Source organism: Pelobates fuscus, chromosome 5 (assembly GCF_036172605.1).
Source record: "Pelobates fuscus isolate aPelFus1 chromosome 5, aPelFus1.pri, whole genome shotgun sequence".
NCBI classification, from domain to species: domain Eukaryota; kingdom Metazoa; phylum Chordata; class Amphibia; order Anura; family Pelobatidae; genus Pelobates; species Pelobates fuscus.
The window spans coordinates 380,217,706-380,243,896 of record NC_086321.1 but is presented as its reverse complement, the minus strand read 5'-3'; the positions used below and the strand labels follow the sequence as shown (position 1 = coordinate 380,243,896).

The following is a 26,191-nucleotide window of genomic DNA, read 5'->3' as shown; positions in this document are numbered from 1 at the left end:
TAAGTGGGACACCTTCCCCTCCTCCTCTTGTCCACGTAAGCCAACAGGCAATGTTAACATTTCATTAGGAAAGTGTTAGAAAATGTACGAGCTGCCCGAGGATGTGACTGAGCAGAGCAGGCGCTGACAGATCCCAGAAAGGGTGACATGGCTCGAGCAAGGTGCTACGGTGGGGGAGTCCATCAGCAGGGAGTGGCTGCTAAATATATCACTTGCCCACCTAATCATCTGCTGGTAGTCTGGTTTTCATATTCCTATATTACCATCACAGGTTGTCACCTGGTGTGGGTGGGAATCACTGACCTTACTCAGTGCTACCCAGGACATTCTAGATTGCAAGCTCTTATGAACTCTTACTACTTTATCAAGTCTGATGGTGCTCAATCACCTTGGGGATTATTCGTAAATACCAAAGTATGGTAAATGGAAAAGTGAATGGTAAAAATTAGGCTGAAATAGGTCACAGTTGGTTTTTGCAGTTTTTATATTTTAGCCTAAGGTTGAGACCTTTGTACCACAAAAAAACAACCAAACCAGGCTGAGTGGACCGGCAGCGCTGGGTGAAGTGTTGGGTTCAATGTGATTTTTCTTTTTTATACATATTTTGCACAGTGTGTTCTTCATATATAAGTACGTGATGCCTATGGAGCATGCTATACGTAATCATTTTATGCCTCTTCTTGAGCACTTTAGTAGACCTTCCCCCACCCCTGTTACTCAGGGGTTACTGATAACTTTAAGAATCACCGCAAGAGCCTTATTTTACTTCCTAATCCCAGTCACTGCCCAATATGTGCCACCTTCACTTTAATGGATTTCAAGGCCTGTTATATTATTCTATCCACCTCTGATTCTATATTTCTTGCGGATGACCAACAAAGAATTTTCATAGTTCTTTCTGTGCTATTCGAAACTTGTTTGCGAGACTCCTCTTAGTTTCTTAATACTTCTTAGACATATATTATATAAATTAAAATGGGTCAATTCATATAGCATTCCGGATGTTCAAAAGTCCAAGTTGTAGGTTTGTTCTTGCCTTTTTGCCAGTATATTAAGCTTAGTCCCTTATTAGCAATAGTTTTTTTTCTGTCCTTTCATAAAAATGTGCAGAATATGCCTCGAAACCGGTTACATTTCAGCTGATCTGTGTGTGTTGTTATCTCTGCACAAATAACATAATAAGTAAAACAATGAGGGGGTCATACAAACATCAGTCATACAAAAAATCAAAATACAAAGAGTTTTACTGAACTAATTTAATTTGATTAGTTAACAATACTAGTTAATCATAGTTCAGGCATCTAAGGCCTTAAACTGCAGTTAGATACCCATGATGTCATATAAGACTAACCTACAAACAACAATGAAGTCTTGGGTGTGTTTCAAGGAATGGATACTAGAGTCGGGGTGTACTCAGGCCATTACAGAACTACATTTCCAATAATGCTTTATAAGCCCCGAGGCTAGCAAGGCATAATGGGAGTTATCCCTGTAGAAGGGTATGTTTGGGACTAAGAGTATCAGTAAAGAAGGGGTTAGTATATGGGTAATGGCCCTTGTTAAAAAGGTCCAAGGTCAGAGGCCTTAATAAAAGGTGATTGAAAGAAACAGAATAGCCATAGACAAACCACTGAACAGGGCCCCAGAAGGGTCATTTAATAGCGAACAGTGCTCTAGTGTTTAGCAAAGAAAGAGTCACAGATAAGAATCAGAGCTCAGTGGAGACAAAATGATAGATCATGGAAAAAATTAAAAAATAAAGTGCGGTTGCATATGCTGCGATCAGCATGTTATTAGCATTTCTTTAATCCTCCTTTTACAGGCAGTATTTGGACAGTGTTGTCAGCAGGCTTCCCAGGACAGTGGATACTTACGAAGGTGCTGACTGACACACGGCCCCCCCAGACAGCATCAAAGCACAGGATTTACAATGAGCTCCAACACACCTAGCAGATACTCCTAGGGAAACAGCTAATGTAATTGGGCCTAGCAAAAAACGCAAAAAAACTTACAGGTCTTTACTAGGAAGAATTACCCGGTTTTGGGAATGATTATAAATAAATAAAAATGTGCTTCGAAGTAATTGAACTTATCAGCTTTCCTTTTGTTTTAGCTTGTTCTCAACGGAACAGAAACCCTAGAATGAAAGTTGTCTTATTTCTAAGGCCGAGCCACATTATACGCTGACAGTCTGCGCGCTCAAGATATATATACACCAAATAAGTTTTGGTGGAGAAAAAGGTGTAGATGAAAACCCCTTCCACCTGAAATAAGTGGATAGTTAATACAATGTTAAACACAAATACACACATCAGGCAAGCCATACTTTTACCACAGAAATCTCACTTGGACAGTGTTCTCACTACTGCAAGGGATTCTGGGTAGTCATATGCAAATGAGCTCAACAAAGAACCACATTTTTGCCTCATAATCCCACTTTATACGTGAATTCCTTGGAGTATGTGTCTGCTGTATACAACAGCTTTGAAACAAAATTCAGGAAGAGGTGCAATGCCAGTGAACCACTCATGGACAGCCGTTTCGTTGAGATATATGCATTCGTTCAGGTAACCATACAGGTTAATCATAGTTCAGGCGTCCTAGGCCCTAGACTCCTGATCTGTAACAAGTTAGATATCCATGATGTCATATAAGACCAACCAACAAAAAACAATGAAGTCTTGGGTGTGTTTTTTTTTTTTTTTTTTTAAAATGGCTACTAGAGTTGGGGTGCAGACCCAGCCCATTAACTTGTGTCCTCTGTACTGGACATTTCGTTACCATGCATCTCCTTTTATTATTTTGAGCTACTCTATCAATCCCTGCTGTACTGTAAAGAGGACATCCTGGGCTTTCCAGTGATATGTCATGTGATGTCGGGAACGTCCTCTTCATTTTCAAACATGGTGGCATATTGGAAGACAATTGTTTCCTTGGTTCCCAGGAGAATATAATGGTTGCTCTCACCCCTCCTGGGTGGTATATTTATTCCTCATTATCAGGTCCTTTACCAGATGCCTGGGAGTCTAAGGGTTCTGCGCAGTATCTTAGCTGTTCCTAGACCTGCACTCCTCCTGACAGCGATCTCAGATGACCCATTTGGAATCTGCTGAAGTCACTCCCCCAACTTGGGAGTCACAGGCCTAAGTGAACTTATCACAATTGGGACCACTACTGCCTTCACACATCCATCTCTCTCTCTCGTGTGAAAATGTTAAAATACTCATTACAATGTGTGACAAGAAATATAAACACAACGACCATGTGTACAGCCATTGTATAGCAAAAAGTTAAATACTAGTGAATATTATATGTCACTTACTAATACTAGTGAGAGGAAAGGTTTTTCAATAATGCATTTCTACATATTGTGTGACACCTTAATATATTATTATACAAGTAACTAGAAAGTTTGTTTCGATACACAGTGATAAAAGATTCATGTATATTGAATTGTAACAGCAAGCAAGGACACCAGTCAGTCAGTCTATCAGTCAAAAACTAAGGAACAAAATTGGACTTCCACATAATTGCTCATTAAAGGGACACTATAGGCACCCAGACCATTTCAGCTTATTGAAGTGGTCTGAGTACAGTCCCCTATTGCCTTTAGTCCTGCAATGTAAAACATTGCCACTAGAGGCGCTTCCCAATTGCTAGGTGACAATTGGTCGCCCAACTGACATTGGACCCTCACGCTCTGCATAATAACATCCAGCATCTGTTAAATCCCCATAGGTAAGGATAGAGTCAATGCTTTCCTATAATTAGGGCCTAATGTGGTGACAACGGAGGAGGCGCGGCACTGGGATCGGGTAAGTAAATAAAGTTTTGTTTTTTTTTAAAACACTTTAACTGGCCTGGGGTGGGGGCAGGGGGAGCTATAGTGGTAGGAATACAACTCTGTATTCCTAACATAATAGTATCCCTTTAATAACATTACCCATACAGCTCTATGAGGCTATATTAGGATTACAAATATAATTAGAGAATGGTCCAAACCAAATGACACAAATCACAGCTTGGTTATCTACCCAACAAATATGTTAATTAGCAAATTGCTAAAGCATGGATCTTATATTGGGGTGTACCCAATGTGGAAAAAGCATCTTGGTAATTACACATAAAACGACTAATTACACAAAATTAAAAAGAATTGGTTGGAAGATATTATGTATACAGATTTACATTAAGACATTTTCAAGCATTAAAATTTCATGATGCAGCGTGAAACCGCACACAAGAACTCCATGTTAAACCTCATGCATGGCATCACACAATGGTCATACTTACGACTGGCACGCAAATGACATCCCAAAGATAGGTATGCAGCGGAAGACGCCCTCCCAGCGGGCATAACTGACTTCACCCATCCATTGCCCGCTAAAAAGGCCATGTTTAAAAGAGGACAGCACAATCTGATAGAGAAAAAAATAAATATGAAGAAACAAATAAGACTTCTAATAGCTGCTACAGTCTGTATTCTGTGCTACTGAATGGTTTGGTCACAAAAAAATTGAAAATCCCGTTATCTACAATTTTCTTTCCGTCTTATAAAATTGATAAAGCTTGGGGTCAACATTCTCAAAGTGAAGCAAAAAGCAGGAACATTTCCTTGGTTTCCCTCGTTACTGCACAAAATTAGAACCTTGCCCCAGAATTACTGCTTTTTTTGTTTTTTGTTTTTTTAAACCTATTTTATCTGAAAGATTGAGAAAAATAACAATGACATTGGAAAGAAAGTTACAATGATAACAGTGAATGTAATAGGTACTGTAAGTATTTCCATATTAAATAAAGAAAAATGAAAAAGATGGTCTAGACAAAGGACACACAATGTCTGCGTAACCTTTACACATGCTGGGTAGTGAGGTGTATTGGATACATTGGGTTGTAAGTGCTAGTAGGATCATTTTCATCACCGGAGAGCTGGTACATGCGTTGCTTGTCTAGAAACCTGCAAGCGTAAAAAATATCACACATACTACTGGACCTAGGTGGGCCTTCCCCCCCCCCCCTAGCTACACAGCTGGAGGGTCCTATCAATCATTACTCAATCCATAATCCGACTATCTCCGATCTCAGCATCTTGAAAAGGTCTAATTACCTGCCCAAGGTTATACGTGCAAATATAATACTCTGGAAGTAGTGTAACTCGCACATTCAGTGTGTAGCTGCCCTCTACAGTCCTAACAGTTGGGAATGCTTGGGAGGGAGCAACATAGAATGATCAGCAGAGCTTGAATATGAAGGAAGATACATAAGGAAAGGGAGCAGCAAAAGAGCGGTAAATGTGAAGGGGGAGGAAAGAGCTGGGAAAGTAAGAATAAGGATATTCCAAAGTCTTCAGCCACATCCATGTGATCCCTTATCACTCACCTCTCCTGTGCATGAGCTCTTCACTGGTCCACACTACCTATGCCACTAATCCGGCTGATCCCTTATCACTCACCTCTCCTGTGCAGGAGCTCTTCACCTGTCCACACTACCTATGCCACTATTCCGTCTGTCCGCTTCTTATCATATAGAACATCCATGTCCTGCAAACTTCTTCATGTTTCTCCAACCACCCTCCAGTTGCCACTGCCATCTCTTCCACCTGTTGAAGGTCCTCAACTTTTTTGAGCCAATCCAATCCTGGTACATTGGCGGGTCCCTCCACAATCAAAAAGCCAGGATTACGAAGCGGGTCACGGTCACCCCTTCATTTGCTACCTTTAATACAGTTAAATCAGGGGAACCTTCAGCCCTCCAGATGTTCTGCACTACATTTCCCATAATGCTCTTATAGCAATAATGCTGGTAAAGCATCAAAGGAGATGTAGTCAATAATATCTGGAAGGCCAAAGGTTCCCCACCCCTGAGTTAAATGAACCTTATTTAGGAGGGACCACTGCATCTCCAACAGATCTCCAACCTTCTGTGCACCTTCTGTGGTGTGCCATACCAATTGGTAAGAATCTTAGGATTAGTTTACTGATATTTCGTTCATATGGAGCTGGGGTGAGTAAATATCGCCATTTTGTTCCATTCCTGAGTTGTAAACGACACTTGTAGTGCTTCTTCCCATAGCGATTGAAACTTGAACGGGGAGAGCCTATCTTCTGACAGCAGCAGCTGATATAATATGGAGATACCATGGTACAACAGATCTTTCCTCAAGCAGATTTCCTCAAAGGGCAACAGTGGTCTATGAAAGTTCAGTTGGTGGGCAACAGATGCAGAAAAGTGGCAGAACTGGTGTTACTTGAATGATTCCATGATGAAGCCACCAAGTACATGGAGAGTAAATTTAAAGAGGATTTGGTTCCAAGTCCTTATTGTGGCTCCTATGAACAGTTCCAACTTCTTGGATGTTTCATCATGCAGCCATACGACTGCCGATATACAGGCCCAGATATCTCTCACTCTAGGTTAGTCCAGATTCTCTGGGAGTCCATGTTGTGCCATTCAACAACTCGTCAAGTAAGCCACCCAGGAGTATCCCAGGAAAGAAGGCAGGCCTAGACCACACTTCTTCTCAGGCCTCATAAGTTACAGTCCTTCCTGATCATATCTGTCAGGAAACTAGATAGCAGGAGCGGAAAGTTTAGATGTATAGATTTTTCAGATATTGCGGGACCCAGATTCCCAGGTATTTAATGTTATTCTTGCACCAGCAAAACTGGAAGTTGGAGACCAGTTGGTTTAATTCCTGAGCGGAAACATATTTAATGCTTCTGACTTGTCTAGATTCAATTTGAGATTGCTGAATCTCCATATCTACAGAAGTCCCGAAATGTGATTAACGGCTGTTCTAAGTAAAACATTAAGCCAAGACCTTGTGCTTGACTCCTGTATGTTTGAAGCTCTGTATAGATGGGTTAGTTCCAATTGCTTCTAGCAGGGGTTCTAGGGTCAATACAAATAGAAGCGGTGAGAGAGAGCAGCCCTGTCAGATCCCAGTCATATTCCGTATCGAGTTTAAAAGGCAGAATCATGGCAGAGGGTGCGATAATGTATATATTTATTTATTTTTTTCTACTCAGGGATACATTTGAAGAGCTTATTTGAAATAATTAAGGGACACTATAGGAACCCAGAGCATTTCAGCATATTGAAGTGGTCTGGGTGCATTGTCCCTTTTGCACTTTGTGCTGCAATGTTAAATATTGCAGTTCCAGATGTTTACATTGCAGAGAGGACCATGAACAGACCCATGGACAGCAAGAGGCCCAACTTATTCAATTGAAAGAATATTACCATGAGAAAATCTAATAGTAGAATTATCTTTAATTGTAGTGATATAGTTTTCAGATCAACTTTGAAGTCAGATTCAATCAGACCCTTTCAAACCAGTGCTAAAGTTCGGAAAAAAATATCTGATTTCTACCTTAACGCCGTGTCTGATTTATTTAACTAAGCCGGTTATTGGGGGAATAGAGGAGAAAACTAATATTTCAGACCAAAATACTTGAACTAGGAAAACATTATTAAATCTCTAAATCAGCTATTTTGATTTTGAATTCCCTCATCAATTCTCTGTGATTCCTGGTTTAATGTATCAGATATTGATCTGTTATTAAGACACCCAAAAGCCCCTAATGGAAACGAATACCTTGCTAGAATTAGCAGAAACAAGCAAAGGATACCGCATCAGGTTACAGAAAGCAGAAAATGCTTAGACATCATTACTTTCCAGCAGGCAGTATTTTAAAACAACAAACCAAAATACGTTCACCAATATAATAAAGCACTCAGGGTGCTAATAAAGGGGGTGAACTGGAAGAGTGCCCTGATGATGTGGGGAACTGCAATTCAGTTGGCTTAAGAGGTGCAGGTTACAAATGATAACACCAAAACACTTACACATAGGAAACCGATGGAAAACAGGATTCTCAGGCTGATTCTAATGGTTCATCGGGTTAGCTATATGCGGAATAGAGTTTCTTTACGGAATTATTATTCAATGCCTCCACTGGAAGGCCATTCTAGGTACGTACTGACCCTTCTATAAAGAAAGCTTTACTCATATTAACCCTCAATTTTCCAGTTATTCACTTTAAATGATGTCCTTTTTTAAAAAACGGTATTCATATTTTGCATTAAACATTTTCTAAAAGTGGTGAAAAAAATGTGGTAAATAGAATTCCCATGATGCTTTAAGCTGGCAGGGCAGGAAAGACATTTAAATACACACACACACACACATCTTTGAAGCAGTCACTTAAATTATACTGCAATCCATTCGTTAACCCTCTAACTGCCAGAGAGATGCTTACATCACCCGCAATAAAATCGTACAATACAAACCCAAACCAAACAAGAATTCTATTTCATCCGATTGCATCTATTCATCGCAATATTTCAGCTAATGTTGGAATACAACTCCTCAGGATCCCCTGCCAGTCAAGTCTGGGAATTATTTGCCACAACAGCTGAGCTGACACTCATGGTCTAAGGTAGACTGTAAGCTTTGCAGACAGGAACTGTGTATTACTCTGCTGAACTAGTAACCAAGTCAAGAGAATTAAAATACCTAACTGGATGGAAACAGGTCAATAACTGAGGAAAATAAAGGAAAAACAGAATGGCAATCTAATCTCTCACTGCAGTGGAACATGCTCTTTCCAATAGCTTACCACAAACATGAAGACCATGTAAAACATTAGAGCCATCGCACTGAAAGACTGGATCGAAGCCATCATGTTGCGCTGGAGGCTAAGAGGGAGGACGATGCACAGAGAGACTGCGAACAGGAGAAAAATGCGGAATCCTTCAGTCACCTGCAGAACAATGAGCATGGTTAGGGTAAATACCACATAGGCTCAAAGCAGGAAGAAGTATGTCTTTGTATAGGGTCCCTCTGCCAAGTTAATAAAACTAGCTGCACGGTATAAACTTAAATGGATACTATAGGCACCAAAACAACTATAGCTAAAAAGAACACGCAAAGCCTGAGGACGTCCAGTGTTGGTTCACAGAGTTAAACTATGTGTAAATCGAGAAGACAGCCACTAGAGGCAGTCTGAACCCTGCAATATAAACTTTGCAGAGTTAAGGAGACAAGGACACTGCACCCAGACCACTTGAATGAGAGGACGTTGTCTGGGTCCCTTTAATTAGGCAGTTTTGGTGTATAGATCATGTCCCTGCAGTCTCTTCACCATTTAGGAGTTAAAGCACTTTGATTATGCAGCCCTAATCACATCACCCTTCATGTAACTTACAGAGTCTTCCTAAACTCTTACTGTACAGTCATCCAATGTTTACACTTCCTTTACTTCATTAATTTCTCATTTCCTGATCCGTTAATGGCTTGCTAGACCCAGCACAGGCTTCCTTTGTGTGATTGAGGTTCAATTTACAGAGCAGGAGATATAAACTTCTAAAGAAGCTAACATCTGATTGAAAATGAAACCATTTTGTTTCCATGCAGGCTGTGTCAGTCACAGCCAGGGGAGGTGTGGCTAGGGCTGCATAAACAGAAACAAAAGTGATTTAACTCCTAAGTGGCAGAGGATTGAGCAGTGAAACTGCAGGGACATGGTCTATACACCAAATCCGCTTCATTAAGATAAAGTTGTTTTGGCGACTATAGTGTCCCATTAAGGTGATACGCATGCTTCTTTGTAAAGATATTTTTCTGGATTACCATCAAGGTTATTCACCAATGTTAGAATTCTGGGAATTCAAGGTGAATTTCAAAATTTTAGACCAAAATAGCTGAAGTCGAAAAATAACGGACTTGGAGATGAATTCCAATTCGGCTTAATTGGTTTTAAATTTGAAATTCACTTTGAATTCCCAACAATTCTCATTTCAGTAAATCACCCTTTCAGCATTTGGAAACTTGCAAATGGTAAATCCCTGACAGTCATGAGAATAACTCAATAACGTGAACTGCAAATCGTCATAGAAACCATGTAGTCCCAAGTCTTGTGAATAAGCCAGTCGCTCTCGGTAAAGCGACATTTGCTTGGAACAAGCATTATTATGCAATGGGATGTGTGACAAATCGTACAATGCCAGCAACTGCAACAGGCTTCAACACATTGCTGCAGGCCATGATTCCAACAACTGCAACATGCTATATGCTACAACGCATTGCTGCATGCAATAATGCCGGCAACCTGCTACAATGCATTACTGCATGCCACAATGCCGGCATCTGCAACATGCTACAACGCATTACAGCATGCCACAATACCAGCAACTGCATCAACGCATTACAGCATGCTACAATACCAGCAACGCATTACAGCGTGCCATGATGCCGTCAACGGCAGCAACGCATTACAGCGTGCCACAATACCAGCAACTGCATCAACGCATTACAGCATGCTACGATACCAGCAACGCATTACAGCATGCCACGATGCCGGCAACTGACAACACATTACAGCGTGCCATGATGCCGTCAACTGCAGCAATGCATTACAGCGTGCCACGATGCCGGCAACTGCAGCAACGCATTACAGCATGCCGCGGTGCCGGCATCTGCAACAACGCATTACAGCATGCCACGGTGCCGGCAACTGCAACAACGCAGTACAGCATGCCGCGGTGCCGGCAACTGCAACAACGCAGTACAGCATGCCGCGGTGCAGGCAACTGCAACAACGCAGTACAGCATGCCGCGGTGCCGGCAACTGCAACAACGCAGTACAGCATGCCGCGGTGCCGGCAACTGCAGCAGTGGATTACAGCATGCCACGGTGCCGGCAACTGCAACTTGCTCCGACGCATTACTGCATGCCACGATGCCGGCAACTGCAACATGCTACATTCACAACTAAGGCAGTTACAAGCAAAACATTATGTATTTCCTGTGTTGAGCGTAATGGGGTGGCAGAAGGGGTTGAAGTGTCTTTATTTTGTAACCCATTAGTGCTTGCAGATTATTGCATCTCTACGGAGCTTGGGCAAGGAGGGCACACTGCCTCTCTACAGAGCTTGGGCAAGGAGGGCACACTGCCTCTCTACAGAGCTTGGGCAAGGAGGGCACACTGCCTCTCTACAGAGCTTGGGCAAGGAGGGCACACTGCCTCTCTACAGAGCTTGGGCAAGGAGGGCACACTGCGTCTCTACAGAGCTTGGGCAAGGAGGGCACACTGCGTCTCTACAGAGCTTGGGCAAGGAGGGCACACTGCGTCTCTACAGAGCTCGGGCAAGGAGGGCACACTGCGTCTCTACAGAGCTCGGGCAAGGAGGGCACACTGCGTCTCTACAGAGCTCGGGCAAGGAGGGCACACTGCGTCTCTACAGAGCTCGGGCAAGGAGGGCACACTGCGTCTCTACAGAGCTCGGGCAAGGAGGGCACACTGCGTCTCTACAGAGCTCGGGCAAGGAGGGCACACTGCGTCTCTACAGAGCTCGGGCAAGGAGGGCACACTGCGTCTCTACAGAGCTCGGGCAAGGAGGGCACACTGCGTCTCTACAGAGCTCGGGCAAGGAGGGCACACTGCGTCTCTACAGAGCTCGGGCAAGGAGGGCACACTGCGTCTCTACAGAGCTCGGGCAAGGAGGGCACACTGCGTCTCTACAGAGCTCGGGCAAGGAGGGCACACTGCGTCTCTACAGAGCTCGGGCAAGGAGGGCACACTGCGTCTCTACAGAGCTCGGGCAAGGAGGGCACACTGCGTCTCTACAGAGCTCGGGCAAGGAGGGCACACTGCGTCTCTACAGAGCTCGGGCAAGGAGGGCACACTGCGTCTCTACAGAGCTCGGGCAAGGAGGGCACACTGCGTCTCTACAGAGCTCGGGCAAGGAGGGCACACTGCGTCTCTACAGAGCTCGGGCAAGGAGGGCACACTGCGTCTCTACAGAGCTCGGGCAAGGAGGGCACACTGCGTCTCTACAGAGCTCGGGCAAGGAGGGCACACTGCGTCTCTACAGAGCTCGGGCAAGGAGGGCACACTGCGTCTCTACAGAGCTCGGGCAAGGAGGGCACACTGCGTCTCTACAGAGCTCGGGCAAGGAGGGCACACTGCGTCTCTACAGAGCTCGGGCAAGGAGGGCACACTGCGTCTCTACAGAGCTCGGGCAAGGAGGGCACACTGCGTCTCTACAGAGCTCGGGCAAGGAGGGCACACTGCGTCTCTACAGAGCTCGGGCAAGGAGGGCACACTGCGTCTCTACAGAGCTCGGGCAAGGAGGGCACACTGCGTCTCTACAGAGCTCGGGCAAGGAGGGCACACTGCGTCTCTACAGAGCTCGGGCAAGGAGGGCACACTGCGTCTCTACAGAGCTCGGGCAAGGAGGGCACACTGCGTCTCTACAGAGCTCGGGCAAGGAGGGCACACTGCGTCTCTACAGAGCTCGGGCAAGGAGGGCACACTGCGTCTCTACAGAGCTCGGGCAAGGAGGGCACACTGCGTCTCTACAGAGCTCGGGCAAGGAGGGCACACTGCGTCTCTACAGAGCTCGGGCAAGGAGGGCACACTGCGTCTCTACAGAGCTCGGGCAAGGAGGGCACACTGCGTCTCTACAGAGCTCGGGCAAGGAGGGCACACTGCGTCTCTACAGAGCTCGGGCAAGGAGGGCACACTGCGTCTCTACAGAGCTCGGGCAAGGAGGGCACACTGCGTCTCTACAGAGCTCGGGCAAGGAGGGCACACTGCGTCTCTACAGAGCTCGGGCAAGGAGGGCACACTGCGTCTCTACAGAGCTTGGGCAAGGAGGGCACACTGCGTCTCTACAGAGCTTGGGCAAGGAGGGCACACTGCGTCTCTACAGAGCTTGGGCAAGGAGGGCACACTGCGTCTCTACAGAGCTTGGGCAAGGAGGGCACACTGCGTCTCTACAGAGCTTGGGCAAGGAGGGCACACTGCCTCTCTACAGAGCTTGGGCAAGGAGGGCACACTGCGTCTCTACAGAGCTTGGGCAAGGAGGGCACACTGCGTCTCTACAGAGCTTGGGCAAGGAGGGCACACTGCGTCTCTACAGAGCTTGGGCAAGGAGGGCACACTGCGTCTCTACAGAGCTTGGGCAAGGAGGGCACACTGCGTCTCTACAGAGCTTGGGCAAGGAGGGCACACTGCGTCTCTACAGAGCTTGGGCAAGGAGGGCACACTGCGTCTCTACAGAGCTTGGGCAAGGAGGGCACACTGCATCTCTACAGAGCTTGGGCAAGGAGGGCACACTGCGTCTCTACAGAGCTTGGGCAAGGAGGGCACACTGCGTCTCTACAGAGCTTGGGCAAGGAGGGCACACTGCGTCTCTACAGAGCTTGGGCAAGGAGGGCACACTGCGTCTCTACAGAGCTTGGGCAAGGAGGGCACACTGCGTCTCTACAGAGCTTGGGCAAGGAGGGCACACTGCATCTACAGAGCTTGAGCAAGGAGGGCACACTGCGTCTCTACAGAGCTTGGGCAAGGAGGGCACACTGCGTCTCTACAGAGCTCGGGCAAGGAGGGCACACTGCGTCTCTACAGAGCTCGGGCAAGGAGGGCACACTGCGTCTCTACAGAGCTCGGGCAAGGAGGGCACACTGCGTCTCTACAGAGCTCGGGCAAGGAGGGCACACTGCGTCTCTACAGAGCTCGGGCAAGGAGGGCACACTGCGTCTCTACAGAGCTCGGGCAAGGAGGGCACACTGCGTCTCTACAGAGCTTGGGCAAGGAGGGCACACTGCGTCTCTACAGAGCTTGGGCAAGGAGGGCACACTGCGTCTCTACAGAGCTTGGGCAAGGAGGGCACACTGCGTCTCTACAGAGCTTGGGCAAGGAGGGCACACTGCGTCTCTACAGAGCTTGGGCAAGGAGGGCACACTGCGTCTCTACAGAGCTTGGGCAAGGAGGGCACACTGCGTCTCTACAGAGCTTGGGCAAGGAGGGCACACTGCATCTACAGAGCTTGAGCAAGGAGGGCACACTGCGTCTCTACAGAGCTTGGGCAAGGAGGGCACACTGCGTCTCTACAGAGCTCGGGCAAGGAGGGCACACTGCGTCTCTACAGAGCTCGGGCAAGGAGGGCACACTGCGTCTCTACAGAGCTCGGGCAAGGAGGGCACACTGCGTCTCTACAGAGCTCGGGCAAGGAGGGCACACTGCGTCTCTACAGAGCTCGGGCAAGGAGGGCACACTGCGTCTCTACAGAGCTTGGGCAAGGAGGGCACACTGCGTCTCTACAGAGCTTGGGCAAGGAGGGCACACTGCGTCTCTACAGAGCTTGGGCAAGGAGGGCACACTGCGTCTCTACAGAGCTTGGGCAAGGAGGGCACACTGCGTCTCTACAGAGCTTGGGCAAGGAGGGCACACTGCGTCTCTACAGAGCTTGGGCAAGGAGGGCACACTGCGTCTCTACAGAGCTTGGGCAAGGAGGGCACACTGCCTCTCTACAGAGCTTGGGCAAGGAGGGCACACTGCGTCTCTACAGAGCTTGGGCAAGGAGGGCACACTGCGTCTCTACAGAGCTTGGGCAAGGAGGGCACACTGCGTCTCTACAGAGCTTGGGCAAGGAGGGCACACTGCGTCTCTACAGAGCTTGGGCAAGGAGGGCACACTGCGTCTCTACAGAGCTTGGGCAAGGAGGGCACACTGCGTCTCTACAGAGCTTGGGCAAGGAGGGCACACTGCGTCTCTACAGAGCTTGGGCAAGGAGGGCACACTGCATCTCTACAGAGCTTGGGCAAGGAGGGCACACTGCGTCTCTACAGAGCTTGGGCAAGGAGGGCACACTGCGTCTCTACAGAGCTTGGGCAAGGAGGGCACACTGCGTCTCTACAGAGCTTGGGCAAGGAGGGCACACTGCGTCTCTACAGAGCTTGGGCAAGGAGGGCACACTGCGTCTCTACAGAGCTTGGGCAAGGAGGGCACACTGCATCTACAGAGCTTGAGCAAGGAGGGCACACTGCGTCTCTACAGAGCTTGGGCAAGGAGGGCACACTGCGTCTCTACAGAGCTTGGGCAAGGAGGGCACACTGCGTCTCTACAGAGCTTGGGCAAGGAGGGCACACTGCGTCTCTACAGAGCTTGGGCAAGGAGGGCACACTGGATCTCTAGGGAGCTTGAGCAAGGAGGGCACACTGCATCTCTAGGGAGCTTGGGCAAGGAGGGCACAATGCGTCTCTACAGAGCTTGGGCAAGGAGGGCACACTGCGTCTCTACAGAGCTTGGGCAAGGAGGGCACACTGCGTCTCTACAGAGCTTGGGCAAGGAGGGCACACTGCGTCTCTACAGAGCTTGGGCAAGGAGGGCACACTGGATCTCTAGGGAGTTCAACTCAGGGATACAAGACTGATTTAGAAATTGTGATGAATTTCAAAGATGGCCAACTCCACACTGAGAAACAGTCACATCTTGTAATTACATCTACAATACTATAACTTGTTTACACAAAAATGATAGAAATTGGTTGGAAAATATTGTTTTAAACAATATTAATTTACATTAAGAAATCTTCATGCGTTAAAAGTTTATGGTACAGCGAGAAACCACGCTCAAGAACTCCATATTAAACCTCATACGGAGCATTAAACAATGGTGATACTTACTACTGGCACACAAATTACATCCTAATCAGAGGTATGCAGCGGCAGATGCCCTCCCAGCGGGCATGGCAGACTTCACACATCCACTGCCCGCTAAACATGCCATGTTTGAAAGAGGGGGTTAGAGTGTCTTTTAGGGATGCACCGAAATGAAAATTCTGTGCCGAAACCGAAAATGACTTTCCCCCCCAAATCCAATAGATCAATCTGGGAGGTAGACAAGTGGTTAAAACATAAAATATGTTTGAGGTAGCCAGGGGAAACTGGAGGCAAGACCAAAGGTACTAGTTGTTGGGGAAAATATTATATATATAATTATACAACACTAGTCTAGTGAAGTCACTAGACTAGACAAAGGTACTAGTCATAGAGGTGTCATTTTTGGCCGATATGACCCTTTTTCGTCCGAAATGGGATAGGCCAATTTTCAACCAAAATTTCGGTGCATCCCTAGAGTCTTTAATTTATTTTGTCACAAACTGGCACTCGTAGATTATTATTTTCTGTCCATAAGGTGTTTGATTAAACAAAATAAAATAATAATTCAGTTATAGTCTAGGCTTGTTTACTTTAGCCATAATTTTGCCAGATTTCATTTAACTGAATAACGCCTTGAGTCTTGCAGTGGATTAGTAGATATGGGGCCATGTTTTACCTGGAGTTCTAGTAACCTGGCAAAGAACGAGGAGCCCAAGTCTCCGATCACAACGTAGAAAGCAATGCAGGTCCCCAGCATTAAACCAATCATGCTGTGGGAAAAAGAGATAGAGTGTTATGGATTTGAAATATGGTAATGAAAGCCGTTTAACCATGAAGGACCAGGAAATCGGTAAACCTCACGCATTTCACTGCTCTGTAAAGCTTACCTCTCCTGATACACTCAACTTTAAAAGAACAATTCATCTACACCTTCTGATAGCAAATGTATAGATTTAGTAAAATACCTAAATAGCATATTGAAACCTAATAAACCTGTTAATTAAATCTTAGCGTAACATATGCTGATGGCTCAGCAATGTGTGCCAGGGACTGACTGGCAGGTAAGGAGCAGGAGAAACTGTGTTCAAGTACTCCAAGTGGCATGACAGCGTTCTACAACTTGCAAACGTCCCAATTCATTGATGGATGGCGATACTTTTATTTTCTTGGGGGTGGGGAGGAAGCGATTTCATGTACAGTGTCAGATCAGTACATTTCTCTGCAATGTACAGATTTAGCCTAGATTGTGTTGCTTCAAGGATAGCTGAGTAATATTAATCAGAAATGTAAGCGGTGTGCCAAAAGAGATTGTTAAAAAATTATTATGCATTTAATGTAGCAGAGAGAATATATGAGTTTCAAAAATGTCTGAAAGGTGCAAAGATTAATTATTCCTGTTTTATAAGGATCATACCTTAAAATGTGTGTAAATACAGATCTGCTTCACTGTCTTTTAGATTGCAATACCTATATTGGGGTCATCAGACAGAGGACACTCTCTCCTTTCGTTTGTCTATTAAGCACATTTTCGTTTCCAGTTTCTCCCGTGACAGAGTTAAGGAAAACAGTGTGAAACTAACTGGGAAAGAGACAGCTGATTTGTGTCAGCAACACGGACTGATGTGCTAGAATAAATTACCACCATCGAGTACATCGAGCCTCTCAATGTGCATTTACCTGGTCTCCACCAGCATTTTCCCGGCTTTTCCGTAGGCGTGGAAAGCTAAAGAGAGGAAAGAAGCGTTAGTGTGCATTTAACTTGCTGCGGGGTACGGGTGAGAAAACGCGGGAAGAAAGTGTCTATAATTAGCGGGCACTGTCAGCAGCCCTGTTCATTTGGTGTCACAGTGAATTGAATTAACCTGGAATCAGCAGAGATGCTTACAACGTGGACTGGGTTCTCATGCCTTCCATCATGCCCTGTTTTAGCACTGAATGCCAGCTCACAATAAAGCATCCCAATTTCTATCCTCTGTGACGCTCATGATCAACTCAGTGGCTGTAAGGTTCCCAGGTCCTGTGGCTTGACTGTTGGATTGATGGGTTTGTGCGAAAATGCGGTTTGTGGTTTTTGCCAAACGTGCTGCTGCTGTGCATTATGGCCAAACATCTCCACTTTGGTCTCATCTGTCCAAAGTACATTGTTCCAGAAGTCTTGTAGTTTGTTCAGATGTAACTTTGCAAACACAAACCGTGCTGCCATGTACTTTTTAGAGTGAAATGCTTTCTCCTTGCAACCCTTCCAAACAAACCATACTTGCTCAGTCTTTTTGTAATTGTACTTTCAACATTAATATTTAACATGCTAACTGAGGCATGTAGCGTCTAAGATGTAACTCTTGGTTTGTTTTATTTTGCAATTTCTCTGAGCACTGCACGGTCTTGAATGTTTTCCCACTTTTGAATAATCATTCTCACTGTAGAATGATAGACTTTAAATGGTTAGGAAATGGCCTTATAACTCTTCCCAGTTTGATAGAGAAGCAATTGTTGCAGCCTAAGATCATTGCCAATATCTTTCCTCCTTGGCATTTTGTTAACACACCTGAATGCTCCAGACCAGCAAACTGATACAAATTCAGCCTTTATAGAGGTGGTCATACTTGCTGATGATCAATTAATCAAGGGCATTTGATTAATTCCAATGGAAGCAGTAAGAGTGTACTTAGTTTTTCACATATGGCTTCACCATTTTGGCCTTATTTTAAAGGAGCACTATAGGGTCAGGAACACAACATGTATTCCTGACCCTATAGGGTTAAAACCACATTCCAGCCACCCTGTCCCCCTCATGCCTCCCTAAAAATAGTAAAATCTTACTTGTATTCAAGCCTGAAGCTGTAACTCTGCATGCGGTTTGTCTCAGAAAAACAAGTTGTCTGCTGACATCATCAGAAGTGGTAGCCTGATCCAATCACAATGCTTCCCCATAGGATTGGCTGAGACTGACATAGAGGCAGATCAGGGGCAGAGCCAGCACAATTCAAACACAGCCGTGGCCAATCAGCATCTCCTCATAGAGATGAATTGAATCAATGAATCTCTATGAGGAAAGTTCAGTGTCTGCATGCAGAGGGAGGAGATACTGAATGTTTGGATGCATTTTAGGCAGCCATGAAAGGATCTCTAACAGCTATCTGAGTAGTGGCCAGTGAAGTTATCACTAGGCTGTAATGTAAACACTGCATTTTCTCTGAAAAGACAGTGTTTACAGCAAAAAGCCTGAAGGTAATGATTCTACTCACCAGAACAAATTCAATAAGCTGTAGCTGTTCTGGTGACTATAGTGTCCATTTAATTAATAAACCATGGCACAGTAATATATCATGTGTTGTTGTTCACCGGAAGTTGTATTTACCCAATTTTAGGACCTGCTAAGGAACAGATGATTGTTATGTCCTGATATGTAAATTCATAGAATTCCAAGAGGATGGACTTTTTTTCCCCCATGACCGAGAGTTAGATGATCCAGTAAAGGCACATGTCACATCTGCACATGGCTATATGGTTATAACTAAGAAAGAGAATGATAAGGGATTATCGAGAGCCCATGGGAACATGGAACTGGGTGGGTTGGTTTTATTTTTGCTTATGTCACAGTTCGTTGATGTAATAAGGAACAAAAGTTATAACTGGCAAATAGCAATTCATTGTATTTAAGTTTCCTAGCACCAGCAAGATTCAAGATGTTTTAGCATCAATCCCATTCCAAACTAATAGGTGCAGCAGAATTACGCCCTAAAATAAACCATTGAGATACAGGGACGTGTGTCAGTCAACTTTTCAAATGTGAAATAAACACACATTCAACTGTGTTTAATATAACTACAGCACTCCACCAGTTGCTGGGCTGCTACTCCTATGAAACACAGCCAGCTGACAGGTAGAGCACTGTGGGAGGAGTAAATATTGGCAGTTTCAGGTCTGAAGATGCTAGCAAATGTATCAATCGAATGAGCCTTTTATTGAAAGTTGTTATCTCCCTCCACATTGTGAGTGTTTATCAGGGTCGTAATGCAGCATTTGCATGATGCATTGTTGATTTTACAAATGGTAAAGAACGGCTTTAGAATGGTATTTATTCCTTCTGTGTTAAAATCAGATTTAGACATTTATACAGATTTGTTTGTGGCTGTTTGTGAGAGCAAGGTGAGGATTTTTGTTTTATCACCATAACCAGCTTTTTGTCTTACACTTCAAATAATAAGTGAGCCGGTAGAAAGTCACAGTATTTTGGGATTTAACGCCCTGATTTTACAGGACTGAACGAGTGTGAAATGTATAATCTGTACAACAAAAGCAGTTTTAGGACAATCATACGCAGCAGGTCACGTAAGGCTTAGTTTATGTAAAAGGGAAAATACTGTGACAGATGTGAGATCAGGCGCTGGAGGTGATCCACTCGCAGCTGTGCAAATTCTCACCCTTCCACAGCCAGTACCAGGGTGAATGTCATGATACAGAAATTAATTTTTTTTTAAAAACACACAAAAAAACCACAACAACAACAAAAAAAATAAAGTTATTGTTGGCCTGGTGTCATGATTACAGGAATTTACAGCCAGCTAGGGGTGGTAGGTGTTTAAAAATCACAAATTTCTCAGTTCTGTACAAACTCCAAAGCAGTAATGGCTAACACAAAATGTTTCTGAATTGCATTAACCATGATGCTCAGCCACCCTTCAGGTTAGCCATTACTGATCAAATGTACCATCCATGCAAATATGAGACAGTCGCACCTTATAGAACAGATGCTTTAAATATGACATTGCTAAAATGAAAATACACAGATACTATTATTAGTTATTTTCATTGCGTAGCCATATACATACAGTGCAGACCATAAGTATTTGGACAGTCATAGAAACACTGTTTTGGTTCCATATACAACTCATTGGATTTAAAATTAAACAACGGTCAAGGATGTTATTAAATAATATGAGTTCACCCAGCTTGCAGGCTGTGTTCCACACTGAACTCAGGTAGGTGCTTATAGTACTTGATATTCAACCCTGCCAGGAGTTTCATTAATAAAGACACATGAAACTGCAGTCCAAGCTGATCTGTTATTCATGCTTTTCAATGAATGGAGCTACAAGAGACTGTTGCACTGGCTTCTTCATAGACCTCCAGTCAGAGGAGGCAGGGATTTGCAGAGTATGTTAAGTTCCATGCAGGTATGTGTACAGCCAGGTACGGTCACAGCTGTGTAACGGTGAGCTTCTAACAGTAGTGATAGAGATATATATATATATATATATATATATATATATATACACACATACACATACATACATACACACACACAACCCCAAAAATACCAGAGTATTTCAGCATGCAATGATACATTTTTCTATTGAAATAAAAACGTAAAACACAAGCTTTCGAGAGTTTTCCACTCTTCCTCAGGTCTGAAGCAATACTGATTATAAATACAATGTCTGTCCGGACAGTATCCATCTATTTAATATGATAGAGACATTCAAGATGCAAGAACAATTGTACAAAGGACATTGGTGCCCCAGTCCCCTTAGGAACTCACCACCTTGCTCCAATAGGTCCACACTCACTGCCATCCATAAGAGTTAGTTCGTAAGTAGTGGATCTTTATTTGTTAAACAATTGTAACATGATATGTAAATAGCAGGCAGACCTCAGGGCATCAAAAACAACTAAAAATACGGCTTTGCGTGAGGACCTCCAGCGTCAGATTTTTCCCCATAGGAAAGCATTAAATAATGCATTCCTATATGGAGGTCTAATGCGCATGCGGCCATTGCTGCGCATGTGCATTAGTTCTCCCCGCCGGCTGCCGGCAGCAGGGGAGGACCGTGGGTGGAGCCTGTCCCAGCATCGAGGGACATTGGCGCTGGATTCAGGGAAGTGGCTGAAGGGGGGCTCTCCAGAAGCCTATAGTGCCAGGAAAACGGGTTTGTTTTCCTGGCACTATAGGATCCCTTTAAGCCATCTGGGTGATTTTATCTGCACTCATTGCATCGTCCCCGAAAGCCTTCTGAATAGTTTCCACGGAGGAATGCTCAAGCTTAAACGCAAAATTTTATGCAGATTCATTGCTCTACTCACTCAGTCATTTTGAATGTGACGGCCACACAGTACACATGCTCACTCAATGGTCTCTAGTGCCACTACTGACTATTACAGTGAAGTTGTCCTTGTTCATGCATACGCATTCCAGTCCACTCTCTTTGGCTGCCATTTACATTGATGATGCCCAAACCATTCTCGTTATATTAACATTGGATGGATTCTTTCTGGACAGACCTCGTGTATGTAATATATATATATATATATATATATATATATATATATATTTATCTGTGCCCCCCACCCCCTCCCGACCCCAATATTTTTAGGCTAGTGTCTCAAGGGTAATAAGATTGTGTTTCTCACCAAGACCAGCGTATGTCCGACGTTTGGTAACACTTGCTGTTTTCACCAGGAACATGCAGGACTGGTGAGTCATCCATGAACATAGCAGAAGTAAAAGTGTTCCCAGTAGAATTCCACACTGCAGGAAGTAGGAACAGACAGGTTAGCTTCCATTTTATATGCCAATAACCAAATTAGCCAGCATCAAATGTTAAAGGGAAACTATTGTGTACAAATAAATCCCTGTTACTTTAATGCATGCTATAATTAAAAATAATAATGCAAATAAAATAAATGCTGTAGTGGTTATGTTGATTAGAGTGCCCCTTTGACTATGCATACATTGTCTCTGATCTTACAAGCCTAGTACACCAATATTTTTAATCTTTGTCGCCAATGACACAGAGACTCACCTGCTTAAAACAGAATGGCATTGTCAACACACTGACTCCCACAATGCTGTTCACTATATTCATGATAAGGCCCCAGTTGGAAGCAGCCATGTTTGTGATTCCTCAAAGCCAACAAAATTTTTATATAAATATGTATATCGTTTTCCAAACGCAAGACAAAACCATATAAAATGTACAAAAATAGCTTGCTCTGTAGATAAATTAGAAAAATGTGTAAATTAAAAAATAAAGTTGAGCTTTTAACAAAAAAAAAACAACAGACTGGACGGATATCAAAATACAGAAAATGCTAATCACAAAAGTAGGATTAATAGCATTTGAAACTTTTAGAGAGTTCTTGGAATCATCAAATTTGTTTCAACGAGGATGACGATGGCAGGACTGAAAACCTGAGATTGGATTTCAAATTGTACTGAAAGTTTATTGAATAAAAAAATTAAAAATAAAAAATGGTCCAAACTCTACAATAGAAGTTAAATCAGCTACAGTATAACTCTTCTGGGCATTAAGCCACAGTTTGTAATAAGAACTTCCATTGTATATGCACAACCCATACACTAAGAATATAATTCACCCCAGAATATTAAATGTGCAGGTAATTTATCACGGATTTAGAATATGATCATATCCACCCAGAATGATTTTTTCAGTTTCAGTCCAGTATAGGAAGTGAAGGAGTCGTGTAGAATAACTGCCTCAGGTCTCAAGTAAAACGTGAGCATCTGCCCCTGAATATTTCTGAAGACCTTATTGTGATCAATAAGTGGCTGTTATTCGGTAAGAGGGGTGCAAGGTCCTAAAATTGTCACTCTCCCTGTGTAAGTCCCAGACTGCCAGTATAGGAGACACAGTGCCCCAGCTTTCAGGCTGTCACTGTGGCAGTTTCCCAGCTCCCAGGCTGTCAGTGCATTAACTCTCTGTGATCCCGGGCTGTCACTGTTGCGGTCTCTCTGGTCCCAGGCTGTCTCTGTGGTGGTTTCTGGCAGTGTCTGTCACTGTGGCAGTGTCTTGGTCCCAGGCTGTCACTGTGGCAGTGTCTGTGGTCTCTCTCTCTGGCTGTCTGTCTGTCTGTGGCTGGGTGACGTGTTATGGTCCCTGGTGACGTTCTCTCTCTCTCTGGCTGTCTCTCTCTCTCTGGCAGGCTGTCTCTGTCTGGTGACGTGATGGAGATGGAGTCCCTGGTGACGTTCTCTCTCTCTCTGGCTGTCTCTCTCTCTGGCTGTCTCTCTCTCTCTGGCAGGCTGTCTCTGTCTGGTGACGTGATGGAGATGGAGTCCCTGGTGACGTTCTCTCTCTCTCTGGCTGTCTCTCTCTCTGGCTGTCTCTCTCTCTCTGGCAGGCTGTCTCTGTCTGGTGACGTGATGGAGATGGAGTCCCTGGTGACGTTCTCTCTCTCTCTGGCTGTCTCTCTCTCTGGCTGTCTCTCTCTCTGGCTGTCTCTCTCTCTGGCTGTCTCTCTCTCTGGCTGTCTGGGTGACGTGTTATGGTCCCTGGTGACGTTCTCTCTCTCTCTCTGGCTGTCTCTCTCTCTCTGGCTGTCTGGGTGACGTGTTATGGTCCCTGGTGACGTTCTCTCTCTCTCTCTGGCTGTCTCTCTCTCTCTGGCAGGCTGTCTCTGTCTGGTGACGTGATGGAGATGGAGTCCCTGGTGACGTTCTCTCTCTCTCTCTGGCTGTCTGGGTGACGTGTTATGGAGATGGAGTCCCTGGTGACGTTCTCTCTCTCTCACTCTCTCTCAGGCTGTCTGGGTGACGTGTTATGGAGATGGAGTCCCTGGTGACGTTCTCTCTCTCTCTCTCTCTCAGGCTGTCTGGGTGACGTGTTATGGAGATGGAGTCCCTTGTGACGTTCTCTCTCTCCCTCTCTCTCTCCCCAGGCTGTCTCTCTCTCTCTCCCCAGGCTGTCTCTCTCTGTCTGGTGACGTGTTATGGAGATGGAGATGGAGTCCCTGGTGACGTTCTCTCTCTCTCTCCCAGGCTGTCTCTCTCTCTCTCTCTCCCCAGGCTGTCTCTCTCTGTCTGGTGACGAGTTATGGAGATGGAGTCCCTGGTGACGTTCTCTCTCTCTCAGGCTGTCTCTCTCTCTCTCTCTCTCTCTCCCCCCAGGCTGTCTCTCTCTGTCTGGTGACGTGTTATGGAGATGGAGTCCCTGGTGACGTTCTCTCTCTCTGGCTGTCTCTCTCTCTCCCCAGGCTGTCTCTCTCTGTCTGGTGACGTGTTATGGAGATGGAGTCCCTGGTGACGTTCTCTCTCTCCCCAGGCTCTCTCTCTCTCTCCCCAGGCTGTCTCTCTCTGTCTGGTGATGTGTTATGGAGATGGAGTCCCTGGTGACGTTCTCTCTCTCTCTCTCTCCCCAGGCTGTCTCTCTCTCTGTCTGGTGACGTGTTATGGAGATGGAGATGGAGTCCCTGGTGACGTTCTCTCTCTCTCAGGCTGTCTCTCTCTCTCTCCCCAGGCTGTCTCTCTCTCTGTCTGGTGACGTGTTATGGAGATGGAGTCCCTGGTGACGTTCTCTCTCTCTCTCTCTCTCTCTCTCTCTGGCTGGCTGTCTCTCTCTCTCTCTCCCCAGGCTGTCTCTCTCTCTGTCTGGTGACGTGTTATGGAGATGGAGTCCCTGGTGACGTGGCCTGTGGTGCTGCCTTCTGCCCCGCTCTCCTCACTCCGGCCAGCGGTGACCTGGCTCCGCCCACTCGGACTATCCTCCGTCTGACCGGTACCGAGCCCGGGCTGTCAGCTCACACCGAGCGGCTCACGGTCTGTCAGTCTGTCCCGCCACTTCCGGGTTCGTCCTCTGTCAGCCCGTATCCAGGAAGTCAGCTGTACCATAGAGAGGAACCCGGGCCAGAGCGGCCGGAAACAGCTGGAATCTGGCAGGTTACAGCGACACCTGTGGGCGGGCGGACTGAGTGGCTTCCCAGGGTATAGCAGCTGGTGTGCAGCCTGGGGGACCCTAACATGGGCTGCATGGCCCCAGACTAATGGCCCCCAGGGTAGCGTGGCCCCCAGGCTAGTGCCCCCCAGACTAGTGGCCACCAGGCTAGTGGCCCCCAGGCTAGCGGCCCCCAGGCTAGCATGGCCCCCAGGCTAGCATGGCACCCAGCCTAGTGGCCCCCAGGCTAGCATGGCACCCAGACTAGTGGCCCCCAGGCTAGCATGGCACCCAGACTAGTGGCCCCCAGGCTAGCATGGCACCCAGACTAGTGGCCCCCAGGCTAGCATGGCACCCAGACTAGTGGCCCCCAGGCTAGCATGGCACCCAGACTAGTGTCCACCAGGCTAGCATGGCCCCCAGGCTAGCATGGCTCCCAGGCTAGTGGCCCCCAGGCTATCATGGCTCCCAGGCTAGTGGCCCCCAGGCTAGCATGGCTCCCAGGCTAGTGGCCCCAGGGCCAGCATGGCAACCAGACTAGTGGCCCCCAGGCTATCATGGCACCCAGACTAGTGGCCACCAGGCTAGCGTGGCTCCCAGGCTAGTGGCCACCAGGCTAGCGTGGCTCCCAGGCTAGTGGCCACCAGGCTAGCGTGGCTCCCAGGCTAGTGGCCACCAGGCTAGCGTGGCTCCCAGGCTAGTGGCCACCAGGCTAGCATGGCCCCCAGGCTAGTGGCCACCAGGCTAGCATGGCCCCCAGGCTAGTGGCCACCAGGCTAGCATGGCACCCAGGCTAGTGGCCCCCCAGACTAGTGGCCATGTATGAAACATGTTATTACATAGCTCATTAAACATGTATAATAAATAAGAAACCTGAGGCAGGGCTGACACACTCTCCACAGCCTCCTGGGTTTCAGTCTGCTGGGCAGGGTATGAAAAGGGCTGCCATTGTATGTAGCATTCAAGTGCAACAGGAGAAAATTCATTTATGGAAGGCAGGTCCTTTGGGATCCCTCTGACTGAATTCCTGGTTTGGTTTCCTTCTTCACAGCACATGAATGCTACATAC

The 26,191-nt window shown here is 46.0% G+C and overlaps 1 protein-coding gene across 1 annotated transcript in view; it reads right to left on the bottom strand.

Moving 5' to 3' along the window:
- Positions 1 to 23,349, bottom strand: part of SLC38A10 (solute carrier family 38 member 10) — a 49,785-nt gene extending 26,436 nt beyond the window's left edge. Inside the window, exons 1-6 of the mRNA XM_063456303.1 lie at positions 22,255 to 23,349; positions 21,863 to 21,980; positions 17,129 to 17,174; positions 16,128 to 16,221; positions 8,622 to 8,765; positions 4,294 to 4,418 (exon numbers count right to left, since the gene is read on the bottom strand). Of these exons, the coding sequence (XP_063312373.1) occupies positions 4,294 to 4,418; positions 8,622 to 8,765; positions 16,128 to 16,221; positions 17,129 to 17,174; positions 21,863 to 21,980; positions 22,255 to 22,344 (617 nt within the window). The 5' untranslated portion in view covers positions 22,345 to 23,349. The remainder of the gene's footprint in view (positions 1 to 4,293; positions 4,419 to 8,621; positions 8,766 to 16,127; positions 16,222 to 17,128; positions 17,175 to 21,862; positions 21,981 to 22,254) is intronic.
- Positions 23,350 to 26,191: the final 2,842 nt, after the last annotated feature.